Genomic DNA, 16,127 nt, shown 5'->3' with positions numbered 1-16,127 from the left:
ACATACAGTGATAGTTAGTCTTGAGTTCCCTGCCACGGTATTGATGGTGAGCCTTGCCATGCCATTGTCTTCGGTCAGGCCCTCCACATTGCCTGGTTCGACCACCACTCCAACACCTTTTGCTGGAGTCCCATCAGGATTCACAACTTCAACCTGACATCAGACACACACACAACTGAACGATCAAAAAAACAACAACAACTGCCTTCTGAAAACACAAGATTTAGGTCAAACTTATGTTACTAGATCCGTTTTTCTGCAAACTGGACAAACTGTGCACTGAGTATTATGACTAACAACAGATGGTATTTAATAGACCAGATTGTTTTTGGTTGAATTTCTCCTTTCCTCTGCAATCTCACAATCCCTGCTTGTAAACGATCTGCCACATCAAAACATTACTCTAATCAATTACAGTAATAAAAAGAGCATTGAATAGCATGTGACTACTATATTTTTGAGGCTACACTAACCTCTTTGTTTCACAGAGTGCGTGTATTTCAGTAATGAAATGTGTTCTGTAAAGGATGTTTCATTATATTAGAAATATAGGCAAGCTTTTGTCAATTTGAGTAAGTAAGTACTTTACCACAGCATCGAAGGACATTCCTGGTTTGAAATATTTGGGTGTTTTGGTGAAGTGAATGGTGTACGGTGATCTGACGATCTGGATAGTTCTCAACTCTGCCTCCACCATTTCACTACCTGTTGAGTTAATGCAGAAACAAACACAAACCTTCATTCTTGCTCACATTCTTCTTTGGGAAATTAATAATGATAACAATAATAATAATTCTGAACAGGCACAAACACACAGTGGCCCAATCCCAACACCCCCCCCCGCCCCCCCAGTGTCCACTACCCCTTAGCCCTTGGCCCTATCCGTAGCCATTGCCCACAACCCTTTGGCCCTCGAAATGAAGCAACGAGAGGTAGGGGTTGAAATCTTTCCCTAGGAATTGGGACACCACTCAGTACGTCACCGCGTCGGTTACGTTCACACATACGTAACCATTTTAAACAGGAAGCTGCAGGCCATCTACATTTCCAACTGGCATCTACAATGGAGTCTTCATCCTACTGATCGCGTTTGCATTATTCACCATGCTTTGTCTGATGAACGACAGACAAGGGACTTCTGCTAGCTAGATAGCTAGCTAACCAGCTAACATTACAAGGCAGCATAGTTATACTAGCTGGCGTGTTATTGTAATGTGAAAAATCCGACAATTTTGCAGAACAGGACAGATGACAGATGCCAGATAGTGCGAGCAAGCTAGCTAGCTAACAAGCAACCTGACAACAGTAACGTTAGCTATGTATGAACTTTTCTCCCTGTCTCTTGCTCGGTGGTAGCCATGGCGAAGTCTACCCCTCGCTGGCAAGTCAGCATCTGAAATCCCTCACTCCGAAGGGCTAGTTTCATACCCACTACCTCTCGTTATGCCCCCTACCCCTACAGGCAAAAAGGAATAGGGACACCCCTACCCCTTGCGGGAACATGCAAATGTAGGGGTAGGGCCAAGGGGTAGGGCTAAGGGGGATATTGGGACTGGCCCAGTCTCTCTTTCTTACCGCTCTCCGTCAACACACTGACAGCTACAAATATGGATTTCCCAACCAGGTTGTTGATGTCTGGGAAGGTCTGTGTGATGTGCTCTTTCTTCAGGTTGACCTCTCCTTTACCTGCCTTGATCTAATGTGACATAATAAAGAAATGCGTCTTGAGATACAGAATAGTAGTACAGTGATACAGTCAGTGAACCATTGGAGGTATTTTACTGAATGTGCACATTTTTTGGTCAGCCTGGCTTTATTCATCCTAAAAAAGCATCCTAAAAAAATAATATCTGTGAATAGAAAACTAACAATTTAACTGAAATAACTGTCAGAATATTAGGAAATCCAAGACATTTTTTATGTTTTAGAGTCTTACAGATTTTGTAGTACTGGTAAAGGCCGTAACACTGCCTAAAGACAGAATGACCAACTGAGAGTGACTGACAGAGACACAGCAAAAGTGTAAGTATGTGTTCACCGGCACTCTCTGAAGAGAAGATGGGAAGCTTTTCTTTTGACCATCGTGCATAACCCCAAACACCACATAAGCCGTCCCTTCCACCTCTTCACCAAATAGGTATCTAAAACCACAAGAGAAAGACATGTTTAGGTCCACAATTAAAAGTGGGATGGCCAGAATGTAACAACAACACATGACTAACAGACTAAAAGTACAAGAGCCTCAACACAACCTCTGAACACCCTTTGTTTCCTCACCCAGTCAAACCAGAGGCCTGTACAACAAAGCAAGATTTGTAGTTAGCGAGATAACTTCACGGTTAACTCTGTGTTTTCAGTATCACAAAGCTGGTTTTCCTTTTTCACTAGAAAAAATCAGTGTGGTAAAGTATACAGCTAACCGTAAACCGTAAACAGCTGCTCCGGAGCAGGTTAGCTTCAGAGTATCGGACCACATCTGACCAATCAGATCACTGAAGAAAAAAAGTATCCAAGTAGGAAAAGTCCGGAGTCTCAGGTAAAAAGAGTGGTCTATATATTGTTTTAGTAGAATCATTTCATTTTTTCCAGGGCCCTATTTCTGTGGTTTTAAAACACAGTTTCTAACAAATGGAGAGATCGTTTAATATATACGTGATTTTTGCAGGATTTTAACTTATGCAAGGTTTATTTTAGTCAGCAGTAATAGCATTGCTATTTTTATGCTCTGATTTTATCACTATAGTTCAAAATAATATGAGACACCTGTGTGATGAGAACCAGGATAAAACAGATATTTTATTAGTAAAATAATCCACACTGTTAATTGGCTCCCGTTATTGTAAATGCCACATTTGGGTCAGGTAGACCTCATCAGTGATTAAATATAGGCTACTTTTCCACCCGTTACTGCAGTAGCAGAGACAGTCTGGAGTGACTTTAAAGTGTTTTATGTGACATATTCCTCATCACCCAACTGAATAGCAAAAAATACTCTATACTAGTGTCACATAGAGCTTATCTGAGTCAGATTTAAATGGCCAATGTTATGGTTAATCAAGCCAGATAATGAAAAGATATCCTGGGTAAGTTGAACAGGCTTCGTAGTGCAGGCCTCTGGGCTACAAAACAAAAAACTTCACATACGTAGCTTTGATGTCGACGGTGAGCTCTGGGCTGTCAACGTAGAAGAAGGAGCTTACAGGCGTCAGAGTAACCTCAAAACTGGGCAGCACTGAAAAATGTAAAACATTGTAAGTCTAATCCAGCACAATGATTACTGAATGTTGTAGGTTTATATGTGTTTGAATTAACAGTGCAGGTTTTGAGGGACTCACCGTATTCTTTGACCTCAAACTCTGCAGAATAGCTCTGCTGTGGATTGCTGTGGAACTTTGCCACCACCTTCCACAGTCCGGGACTACACAAACACACACACACACACACACACACACACACACACACACACACACACACACACACACACACGAGAACACATCTTACAAAAAACCATTCATCTTCACATGGAGACTGAAGGTAACACAGGCACCAGACTTCAGACTCTGAAGTTATTTATATCTTACACTAGTTGCGATTATACAAAAATAAGCTGCTGCAAAGCCCTCGGTGTTTTTACTGCCCTACAGAGAGCAGCACAACTACAAGTTTAGGAATAAAACAACACAGGAATTAATGAATACATGTCATCATCATGAGCTTCTGTTCTCCTTTACTGAATATACATTATATGATCATACATTACAAATTTGATGTCAGAGAGGCTCTTGATGCAGCCAGTATGCATGGACACAAAACTACAAGTCTCCTTACATTTCACTTAGCGTTATATGGTTTCTAGATTCTTGTAAACTAGTCCATACCCATTGAGTGCACAGCTGCCCACGTGCAGTTTCACATGGTGTGTGTTTGGGATACAGGTCATAGGAAACTGCAGATTAAATTGAAAGTACAGTAGTACCATTGCCAATAGTGGGATAGTTAGTGGGCTAAAACTGTACATTTAACCTTTATTTAACCAGGAAGATCCCATTGAGATTAACAACCTCTTTTTCAAGGGAGACCTGGCCAAGATAGGCAGCAGCAAGTATGAAACACAGTTACAAATTACACAGATAAAACACAAACAAATAGTATTGAATTTACAAGCAGATTATGAAAAACAAGTACATGTAGTGGAGTCAGCCTCAAGTATTCTTAGTTTGGATTTAAAGGCGCTCAAAGAAATTAACCCTGTTAGTTTCCAGTCATTTTGCAACATATTCCATGCTGAAGGTGCAGAGTAGACAAAAGCCTTTTTACCCAATTCAGTACGGGCATATGGAACAGAAAGCAACAAGTAGTCTACATTAGTAGTTGAGGTAGCACGTTGAAAGGCAGATAGTGTTTTTATGTTCTTAAAAGTGGGGCGCACAGGTAGAATGACTGACAGAATGACACACTGACAGTTTCCGTGGTTATGTAGAGCATACCATACCATGACTTAGTCATACCAAAAATTAGAAAAATAGAAAGAAAAGCATTTTTCTGTTGTTATAGCGCCACCCAGTTGCCAATTAAAGTTAAATTTCTCCAGTCACCTTGAGGCGTCCTGTTCTACATATCTACCAAGTTTAGTAAAAATCAATATGGCGGTTAGGCCTAGATAAGAAATTATCTCTCTAGCGCCCCATTTTGTTTGATGGGGTCAATTATGGAGGAGTCCCCTCAGATTATGTGTGCTCATATGCCTACAAAGTTGCGTGGTGATCGGTGAAACCCTTGAGATGTTATACACCTTTATGTGATGAGCCACGCCCTCCGCAATATTCATTGCCTTATAGAAGCTCAGTTTTAGTAAGTTTTCCAACTTTTGCCAAGAGGGAACTTTAGATATTGGTCCCTAGATCATGTTCATCGAGTTTCATGCAGATCGGTCAAACTTCCTAGGAAGAGATCAATTTTCAATTATTCATTTTTCAAAAAATTCAAAATGGCGGAAAATCTATATAACTGGAAGTTATGGGTTCTTGAGGCAAATTTGTTCCTCATGAGGAGAGGCATCTCTGTACAAAGTTTCATGTCTCTATGACATATGGGGCATGAGATATGCCCATTCAAAGTTTGCCATTTCAATCGGTTGCTATACATAATATTGCTTCATTCACATCCTCCCATGACCCTCTACCACTGTGCCAAATTTCACATGGATTGACCGAGTCAGTGAGGAGAAAAACATGGAACAGAGACACAGACACACACACAGACAGAGTTTTCGTCATTACATAGTAAGATTTGAGTCATGAGGGAGGGGTAGAGAAGATGCAGATAATGTGTGGAACCCTCCATCAGAACAGTTTCTAATCTACTTTTATCATGGGAGTCTCAGCTGGAAAATCTCCATGGTCTTTATTTTATCTTTGCCTCTTGACACCAAGAGCCTCACACAAAACAGGCCACATGTGAAGCACTCTGAGGCCCCTTCATGTCTAATGAACTTCTACCACAGCATGAAATTAATAATTTTTGTTAAGTATTTGTTCAAACATTAAATTGGCAACATGAAAATGAACTGTTAAAAAGATAGAAAGGAAAATATTTAAGGTATTAATATTCTGAATTGGATCACTTTATCCATGTTAAACTGTAAATTCACCCCCAAAGAACAGAATGTATGGTAATGCAATTAAAATTAAAATACTCACCTTACAATTGGAGCAAGATGGTAATGTCCAGAGTGGATCCCTGAATCCAGAGACACTGGATCAAGTGGTAAAATGATGCCTTCAGGGGTCTGAAAATAAACAAGCCTGGTCAGTGTCTAGATCGTTGGTTCTTGGTTTTTCAACCTTGACACATTTGTGAGTCCCTTGCGGTCCATTCAGAATGGGCCCAGGACTTTTGGACCGTGTCCCACCAGTTGGGAAACACTAGTCTAGATTAACACTTAGTTCAGCTATTTCTATAATGTCTCTGTCTTTTTACTGAATTAAGAGGTGGTCCAATGTTTAATGTGCAACTGAACCACTAGAGGGAGGCATGCATTTATTTTTACAACACATTCTCACTCTGACCTTGTCACATATTGACGTTTGGTCATGGACTTTCCACGTCCACATACGTCAACACATCCTGGGTGCGTTGGTTGTTGACATTCTGGGACACTGTGTCAAGTTATGCCTGTTACATGCATTGTGTTCTTTCAAGATACACTTCTGTTTTCACAGGAAATTTACCGTTTACAGACTCTTTCAAAATAAATGCACTACATCGGTACAACAAAGGCACGTGGTTAGGTTCAGGCAACAAAAGAACAGGATTTGGCTCTAGAAACTTACGGGACGCGAACACCACTCTCTCGGGTGAAAGTCAGTGTTTGTTGGACCCATTCACCACCCCTCCTGCCTGCCCCAGTTGGACTTTTGCCGCCTTAACTTTTGTCCTTTTCCCGCCGCGTTTCCCCCTGACGCAGCCAGGTGCCGTTGAACTATAATGGCAACCAGCCACGTATCATATTACAGAAACTTGGGTTCAAGCTGGGGTGTCCTTGTCCCTCTCTTAACCACACCTTCTTAAACTTTTTTGTGGAAAAAAATTTCTACTTTGCGGTCAACTTCACCGGTTGCTGCTCTTGACCTCACCTCCCCTCCCCTTATCGTGAAAAAAATGATATTTTTGAGAAGTTTCAGTCTGGCTTTAGGCCCCGCCATAACACTGAATCAGCCCTTCTGAAGGTTTTTAATGATATCATTTTAACTGTAGATTCAGGATGTGCTGCTGTCTTGGTGACCTTAGATCTGACTGCAGCATTTGATACTGTTGATCACAGGACCCTGTTGTTGCGTCTACATCAGTATGTGGGGATCAGGGGGTTGGCCCTCATGCTGCTTCAGTCCTACTTGGCTGACAGGACTTTCTCTGTAATGTTGGGTAAATTCTCCTCTAGTATGGCTCCTCTAACTTGTGGGGTGCCTCAGGGGTCTATTTTGGGACCGTTGTTGTTTACTTTGTATATGCTTCCTCTTGGGTCTATTTTTCGTAAGCATAATATATCATTTCATTGTTATGCGGACGATGTACCACAAATATCAGTGGGTCGATCAAAAGCCTTGGTGTGACTCTGGACACTGATCTGAATCTTAAAAGACAAATTGGCACGGTTGTGAAAGGTTCTTTTCATCAGCTTCGATTGCTAGCTAAAGTTAAGCCCTATTTGTCTTCCAAGGATTTGGAGAGGGTCATTCATGCCTTCATATTATTAAGACTTAATTACTGTAATTCTCTTTATGTTGGTTTAGATCAGTGCTCCCTTCGTCGCCTGCAGCTAGTCCAAAATGCAGCGGCTCGCCTCCTGACTGGCACCAAGAAGCGGGACCATATTACACTTGTTCTGATGTCCTTACCCTGGCTTCCAGTTCATTTTAGAATACAATTCAAAATTCTGTTGTTTGTTTTTAAAATCTTACATGGATTGGCCCCTCAGTATCTGGTGGAGCTGTTAAAAACTCACAATCCAGTCAGAGCCCTTAGGTCTTCAGGTGATCTGCTGCTTGAAGTGCCCAGATCAAGGCTTAAAACTAAAGGCGACGGAGCATTTTCAGTGGCTGCTCCCAAGCTCTGGAATAGCTTGCCGTTGCATGTTAGACATGCAGAATCCCTTTAAATTATCGTTAAAAACTTACCTTTTCTCGTTAGCTTTTGAACCCGTTGTGAGTCAGACTTGACTTTGTGTAATATACATATGCTCTGTCTCAGGATTTTCTATGTGTAATTGATGTTGTTTCTAACTGTCTGTCTGTTTTTATATTTATTTCTGTTTTTTGTGTTTTGTATCTGTTTTTATATTTTGGTATTTATCATTCTATTTATGTGGTATTGTAATTTTCACAATGTTCCTGTAAAGCACTTTGGTGACTTCTGTCTTTTTAAATGTGCTATAGAAATTAATGTGACCTTGTGACCTTGACCTTGTGACCTTTTTTCGTTGGTTTCTGACGCCACTAGTCACTGCCCAAGTGCCGGATTTCAAGGACTTTGGAGTGAGACCAGGCTCATTTTTACGGTAAACTTTAGAATATGTGTTACCAGACATAGACATGAAACGTAACAAAGACACAAAGTTTAGTGGATATGTTTTTGTATTGTTTTTGTATTATTATTTATTTGTGTGTTTTTCAGTCATTTAAGGGGGAAATGATGTACTGTTTAGCATTTGTGATATCACCTGAGGCTTCATTCTCCCAGTTACATCAATTTATATAATATTATATTTAATTACGAGCTCATCCAAGATATATATAATATAAGAATACAATACCACAATCTCAATGACAATAGAAGCATCAGTTCGGGTTGCGTCATCCCTCTCTACAGGCTCCATGCTGGGCGTCAATCCAAACATCCTGTAATGAACTGACAGAGACAGAAGAAGTTTGAGGGTGAAGGTTGAAGGAAGTTGCATCTATTTTGAGTCATGCAATTGGTTGACTTAACTATGCAACTTATGTCAAAAGAGGGGTTCATTTTACTATAATTTAGTGTAAAATCATTCATTTGAAAAATTCAAAATTCCTTAGTCATACAGTGATATATTTTCTACAGTAATGTCATTTTCAGAGAGGTAGGTGTGTTTTCAGCACTGATGTAGAATTGAACTCACCTTTGCTGTCGGGAGTGTAGATTGTTTTGTCGGTCTGGATGAAGATGTAGCCGGATTGGAAGGACACCAAGACGACTTTCTCCAGCAGTCGGTCAGGGAACTGAGCTTGCAAGTACACATACTGCTTCGTGTTGGGATCTTTACTGAAGTCTCCAACGGGGATCTGAAACCAGCGTAAAGAGATGCAAAGAGTGTATGATGAGCAGGGTGGGGCACATCATGTGCATCTCTGGATTGCAAATCTCTTGTGCTGATGATAGAAAATGAGATGAAGTAACAGTGACAGCATTTCATTTACCGTTATTTGTCCGAGCGCCTGGAGTTTATTTGCACTGGTAAGCGTCACAACTGTAGATGCTAGCCTTGTGGTTTTAGTTGGATGGTTCTGCACGATGATTTCGACCCTGATGTTTGTATCAGTGCAGTCTTGGCACTCCACAAAGATGTTTTCTGCTGTTCCTACCCGCAACAAGTTGGGGGCGGTCATCACCTGCCTGCAGAGCAACGGCAAGACAGACAGATATTTATATTTATGTGAATATTCTGGAGTCACTGTGCAGACAGAGCCACATGCTGTTTAGGATGTACTTACAAGCATTTTATCATTTAGCCACTATAAAAAAACCCATAATAATGGAGGGTTGTCACTGCTATACACATGATTTACAGATTGATTTGTTTATTGGTCCTTGCATGTTTGTGTAGCCTGTCCTCTTTCCAGGCTGCATAGTGGAGAGGAGGTCATGTGGCTCGGGCTCCATCTGTTTGGCGACACATGGAAGCTGCTTGATATCCACCTGGATATGTTCAGATTCTATGTATCATTTTGTCATAGGGATTGTCAATATTGTAATTTTTATGGTGATCTCACTCTGGGGGAGGGATTCCTTCTCAGTTGCTCCTCCTGAGGGTTTTTTTTTTTTTTTCAGTCTTCCCTATTTTAGGGTTTACTGGGGGGTGAGGTCGACTGGGGCCTTATCAGCTGCAATGGTCCAAGGACAGAGGGTGTCCTATATTGCACAGATTGTAAATTCCCCTGAGGCAAATAGTGATTTGCGTGATATGATTAAAATAACTTGACTATTTGTTCACAGTTTTTAAGAGTGGAGCTTTTATTTTAAGTGTGTAACCCCTAAAAAAAAAAAAAAAGAAATAATGCGCTTTTAACCTTGCATCACATGTATTGTTCTTACTAAAGGCTTGATCGTGAGTTTTCCTTTATATTTGATTTCCTTTAATGCTTTTAATGTGCCTGAATAAGGAAATATTTCCCAAGTTGAGAATGATTGCCTTATAGAGCCTGTCTGTTAAAGTTTCAGTTCATATGAAGAGCCAAAAACAAACAGAAAACTTTTGCACATATTACGATAGCGAGCTCCAACATGGACTTCACACACAATGAGTGATCTATTGATGAAAATCCAGCACTGGATCGACAAAATATTTCATCATGGCTCTCGGCTATCGTTCTGTCTGATGTAATGCATCACTGTGCAAACTCTGAACAAAATTTTGGATGACTTAATGGCATCATTTAAAAGACCACAGTACCTTGACTTTTGTGACACAAACTGCAAACTGGACTGCAGCCCCTCATAATGTAATTGGGCTGTTCTGTGTAGAGTTTGCATAACCCTGTGTGTTAGCGTGGGTCCAGATATTGTTGTTGCACCCATTACCATTTAGCCATAACAACATGAATATCAGGAAGCTGACCAAACTAACAAGTAGAAGGTATTGTATATTTAACCTGTTTTTCTTGAATGAATTCAAGGACAGGGGGTGTGTGAAGGTAAAGCAGGTTTACTTACAGCGGAGCTCCATCAGCCAGAGAAGTTAGAGAGACCAAGACCACAGAGGCCACCAGCCACAGCACAGTCCTTCTCATCCTCCAACCTGACTCTGACCTGTCTGAGTGTCGCTCTGCAGCACCCTCCTTTTATCTACTCTCCCGCCTCTTCCTCCACCTCCACTTCACCTTGCAACTGTGTTACTCTTCCTCCTGAAAATGGGCTCCGCCTGTACCAATAGAACTAGGGTTACAATATCGTAACCTTCATTTTGTCTCACACAGGCTCTGCTTTCTACTGGACTCTGTGGGTACAGTGGGTAGAGCAGGATAGATGATCACCCATGTTGCGACAAAACATCAACCTAGCCAATCTGATCCTGACTGACTAAAGGCTAGTTGCCATAGCTTATAACCTAGGCGGCCGCAGCGGAGAAGTTAGGGGCCCCAGCCAGCAGATGGTAAGCCACCAAACTGGTTGTAGCTTTGGACTAACCTTGAAGGGGTCAAAGATAAGCAATAAACACCCTGCACGCCACATTTCCCAGGTCATCAAGGAGCACGGAAACATGTTGGTGTATCATGTGCAGAGTCAGGGAGTCAGGTGTAACACAGCTGACATACATCCAACCCTTTTCACCAGTCTTGTGTTGTTCCAGCGAGCACAGACCTTGATAAAGAGCCTCAAATGTCTGAGAGATAGAACCATATGTTGGGCAGGGTGTAGACCGTGAGCGCAGGCATCAAAGCTGTTTTGAATGACAACATCTTCAGAGAGGAGCGCTCCTGAGGCTCGAAATCCTTCGGCAAGGCCATGAGCACCAATGGCAGGTCCCATTGTAGGAAGGTGACATGCATTATTGGGCGTTGCCTCCTGACCTCCTGCAGGGACTGCTTCACAGTGGGATGAGCTAACAGTGGTTTGTTTCCAAAACCCTCATGGCAGGAAGAGATGGCCGCTGCATACACTTTAAAAGTGGCATGAAACAGCCCTAAATCCATCAAACAGTGCAAAAGAAAAGATCAGAGCCAACTGCACATGACAGGGCATCTAGTAAATTAGTTATGTTCGATCAACAAATACAAATTCACTATACTGAACATGAATAAGATGAATGAGATTTTAAGATGTGCAACTGAAGTACATAGTAGTTTTTTTCATGACAATCCAATTGATCTTTTTTGTGTTAACACATGTACACATCCAAAAACACACTAACACATGATTTCCCAGCAGCAGTTGAGAAACTGTTTGTTATCTCCACTCTGAGGAAAAAGATAAACAGTAGAAAATCAATGGGGGTTTAGCACAAAGTTGAATGAAAAGTTCACCTCAAAATTACAGAAAAATAGCAACTCTGCATTCATGATGTTTTCTAAAATAATAACTTTGTTTTCTTTTGTCTTTTTCTTGTTTGGAAATTTTGAGTCATTTGTAATTGTTATTCTGAACCTGCTGAATCCATATACTTACACATAATTAAACATATTAAACATGCACACAGACATCCAGTGGGTGTTCAGTAATTTCTGAATAAAGTACCTGACTGGATTTTTAGGTAGCAGGGAAATTTCTCCAGAGACAATATGACAAGTCAATGATTTTGATTCATTTCTTGAATTAATCATTTATTTATTATCTGTAACTGCTCGTCCTAGTTCAGGGGGGCTGGAACAGGTCAATTGCTTGACCCGTGGTGTTGTTGTTGTTCTCGAGAACCGCTGTTAAAACCAACTTTACATGTTAAGTTATGAAAAATATCAAATTATATTACTGAAGTTCCCTTCAGGGTGAATAGAGTTCTTTCTATTCTATTCTTTCTACTGTAGCTCACTGTACAGTGAAGTAACAAACAAAAGGCACCCAAAGTATGCAACTCAACGCTAAATTACTTACTACTTAAGAGGAAAACATTGCATTACTACATTTACCTGATGGAGACATGTTACTGGTTATGTTGCAGATTCAGATTTCAACAATTAAAATATGATGCTTTTTTATTCATTTGAGTACCCAGCATTCTATTAGAACTGAAAACTCTGAAACACCTTAAACAGATGTTAAGTAAATTCAAGTACATTACTGATTACTGTCTTTCACTACTTACCTTGAATAGAAATATTAATGCAGCACTTTTACAGAGCGGTATTATTAGTTCAGTCTGGAATACTTTAGTTAAAGAAAACTTTATTTCCATTTGCAGTATTATATTTGACAGTGTGGCTCTGTGCTGGGGCCCCTCTGCCTTTCCTTGGGCCTACACAGAAAGCCTCTTCCACACGCCTATGTGGAAAACCATAAGGCAGAGAGAGCACACCTCCCTGCCCTCCCATGCGCCTACATGGAAAGCCTAAAGCAGAGAGAGCAGCAGCAAAGACCCCCCGGGAACTGAGCAGAGCAGCATTAATGACAAACAGAAATTACATTGATAAGTCAGATACAACATGAAAAAGAGAAGCTGGGTTGGAAGTGGGCCCCCAAATCATATCTGCCCCTGAAAAACTCACCAGTGAAATATTAACCGTTGTATTCATTTTCAAACAGGTATATTAGTGACTTGCTTTGAGATAACCATCACGGTTATACAGTAGAGCATGAATTTAAGTAGTGGCGGTCCTATGTTGCCGGCGGTAACATTATTAGTGTTACAAGATAGTTTGGCAAACATACACAATGAACATAAGTGAAGACATGCTCTACTCAGTCTGCACCACTGCGGTTATAAATAAATAAATAATAAATAGAGTGTATTTAGCACACACACACACACACACACACACACACACACACACACACACACTTGGCAACTTCCTCGCTAGACTTTGCAGACAATTTTCACAGCTCAGTCTCAGTCAGCGGCTCCTCTGACAGCAGCACAGTTGCTGCGTTTCATTAGTAGTTTCACTTCCCTTCATTCACTGACCTTCAGCCCTTTATATCACCTAACAGCTTACATTGCACGGAAGCCACTTAGAGGCTGGAGACAAAGCAGACAGGGGGATTTAAATGAACCACACATGCCCTTGTTCACTTTCAGCCCAGCTATCATGGATCAACTGCCATTTGCAGGATTAGCTATATCTACTTTTTACAAATCATCAGATATACCTGCGCCGACAGGCACAGGTTATTAGCTGCATCAGTTTCTGATTTAAAAATTGTCTGTTTTTTATGTGATAACCATAACTATTATTGCTACGACTTTATGATACCCTGCAAATCAGCATTTTATACACCCACCAAGTGTGAATTGAATGAAAGGTTCAAGTGATACGCGAAGGACACATATACACACACAGGCATATATACATACGTACATACAGAGATTCCTTGCTTTAGATATTTTTTAAGTATTCACAAGTATTCGCAAATGTACTTTTTAATCTTTCCAATATTTTGAAAATGACTGGATTCACTAAAATATGCACCAATTATTTCAAAAAATATTTGCACATTATTTTTTTTTATTTCTTGGGCCAAATGCAAGCCAAGGACATAGCAGTTTATTGTGAGTAAATTCTAATAGGCTACTCTTTCTACAACTGCCATGACAGGACCCAAGGGCATAGAATTTGGCAGGGATGGAAGGGACATGTCCCTACCAATATTCAGTGACTATTTAATTGTCCTGAGCAATAATTTTGATTAAAAAAATTAAATTTAACAACTGTTGTCCATCAGTGTCAAGTCAATGTATTTGATTAATAGATCTAGTTCTCTGCTATGACTCCTACCTCCCCAGTCCAATATCACTAATAGGACTAACTTTGACATTTCTTGTTAACATGTGAGAGGCTGTAGTTACATCTTTGGCGCCAAAACTCTGTCAACAAGATGTGCATCAGGGTGCTTCCCACTGGAGGAGGAGGTGGTACTGTTGACATTTGTGTGGACAATGAGCCACACTATGCTGATCAGAGGTGTTTTTTGGTTGGTTGAGCCCGGTCTCACTCTGAAGTCATCCAAATCTGGTGCTTGGGCAGTGACTTGTGGCATCAAAAACCAACAAAAAAAAAAAGGGCGTCCTTTAATGTCGGCATGATACATGGACAGTTGCCGTTATAGTTTAATGGTGCTCAGCGGCGTCAGGGGGAAACACGGCGGGACAAGGACGAATGTTTTGGTGGCAAAACTCTGACTGGGGTGGGTGAAAGAGGCAGTGGATAGGTCCAACAAACACCGACTTTGACCTGAGAGAGCGGTGTTCACGTCCTGTAAGAGTCTAAAGCCAAACCCTGTTCTTTTTTCCTAAACTTAATCACATGCTTTTTTTGCCTAAACCCAACAATGTGCGTTTGTTGTTGAAGGGGGAAAAAAGTCAATTTGGGGTGTTGAACTGACGTACTGTGTTTATTTTGAAAGACACTGTATGTAAACATTAATTTTCCCTTTGAATATGGAACTGTATTTTGAAAGGAGACAATGCATGTAACAGGCAGGACCTGACACGGTGTCCCAGAACGTCAACAACCAATGCACCCAGGGTACCTTGCACGTCATATGTATGTGGAAAGTCCATGACCAAGATCAATATGTGACGAGGTCGGAGTGAGAATGTGTTGGTTAGTTTCAATTTTCCACCTCCAGTGAGAGGCAGCACAAAGCCACCTCCCTAAACAGTGTTTCATCCAGAGAGAGTCCCTAACATGGCTCTGTGTCTGTCAGATGGCCTGATGGGGATACTAACATATCAGCAGAGCAATAATGTCATGCACAGCACACTTTAGGGCAGGTAGATTTTTTTTCTTGAAATATTATGACTTTATTCTCAAAATCTCAGAGAACATGTGGGATATGTTTTTACAGAAATCTTACCAAAATACATATGTGTGTGCGATTTCTGCGAGAAATGGAAGTTAAAGGTTAATAGTGATAAAACTAAAATCACAGTTTTTGGCAACAGAAAAGCTGGCATCAGTAAATTGAAATTTGTGTGTAACTTTAGAGATTGTTCATTGCTTAATAACTTAGGAGTCATTGTGAATTATAATGGTTCATTTAAGACCGCCATGGAGGAGCAAGCTTCTCGTGCAATGTTTGCCATTCTCCGTAAATGTAGAAAATCTAATTTACCTGCAGATATCACACTTGATCTTTTTGACATGCTGGTTACACCAGTAATGTTGTATGCATTTGAAGTGTGGGGGTTCGAAAGAATAGACATTTTGGAAAAACTACATCTCAAATTTCAAAAATATATCCTAAAAGTTAAAATGACAACCTGCAATAATATGTCAATGTGGAGTTAGGAAGGTATCCACTCTGTATTGCAGGTAGAAAGAGAATTAATGGTGACTATGGGAGGCTGATAGAGGGTAAGGAAACTAAACTCAGTGGAATAATGTACACCAGTTTGCTCAGCCTGCGTAATACGAGTGTATAGGTGTCACCGTGGAATTTCTAAAGTCAGTGGAAGATATAAAAGGCTGGAGAGACACCAGATGATCTGTAGCCTCTGTGGTGATGATCATGTGGGAGATGAGCATCATATTGTTTGAATGTCAGAATGTAAGCTGGATGACTTACAGAGACAGGTATTTGCCAAAGTATTAGTTAAACTGTCCATCTATGTTTACATTAATTGTATTATTACAATCAGATAAGCCACAAGTCATTTGTAAACTAGGTTATTTTTTGAAGAATGTCCTTCCTTTGTTTAAGTAGCATTGGCTGTACTTTAGCCA

General features: G+C 40.6%; 1 protein-coding gene across 1 annotated transcript in view; it reads right to left on the bottom strand.

Moving 5' to 3' along the window:
* The window catches only part of LOC125886025 (complement C3-like), a 42,373-nt gene extending 31,791 nt beyond the window's left edge, over positions 1-10,582 (bottom strand). Inside the window, exons 1-11 of the mRNA XM_049571926.1 lie at positions 10,465-10,582; positions 8,952-9,147; positions 8,654-8,816; positions 8,312-8,406; positions 5,700-5,788; positions 3,336-3,418; positions 3,145-3,232; positions 2,039-2,141; positions 1,576-1,696; positions 590-705; positions 7-153 (exon numbers count right to left, since the gene is read on the bottom strand). Coding sequence (XP_049427883.1) covers positions 7-153; positions 590-705; positions 1,576-1,696; positions 2,039-2,141; positions 3,145-3,232; positions 3,336-3,418; positions 5,700-5,788; positions 8,312-8,406; positions 8,654-8,816; positions 8,952-9,147; positions 10,465-10,541 — 1,278 coding nt within the window. The 5' untranslated portion in view covers positions 10,542-10,582. The remainder of the gene's footprint in view (positions 1-6; positions 154-589; positions 706-1,575; positions 1,697-2,038; positions 2,142-3,144; positions 3,233-3,335; positions 3,419-5,699; positions 5,789-8,311; positions 8,407-8,653; positions 8,817-8,951; positions 9,148-10,464) is intronic.
* Positions 10,583-16,127: the final 5,545 nt, after the last annotated feature.

The sequence above is a fragment of the Epinephelus fuscoguttatus genome, linkage group LG3, assembly GCF_011397635.1.
Source record: "Epinephelus fuscoguttatus linkage group LG3, E.fuscoguttatus.final_Chr_v1".
Classification (NCBI taxonomy): domain Eukaryota; kingdom Metazoa; phylum Chordata; class Actinopteri; order Perciformes; family Serranidae; genus Epinephelus; species Epinephelus fuscoguttatus.
This window is presented reverse-complemented; position numbering and strand designations above follow the sequence as displayed.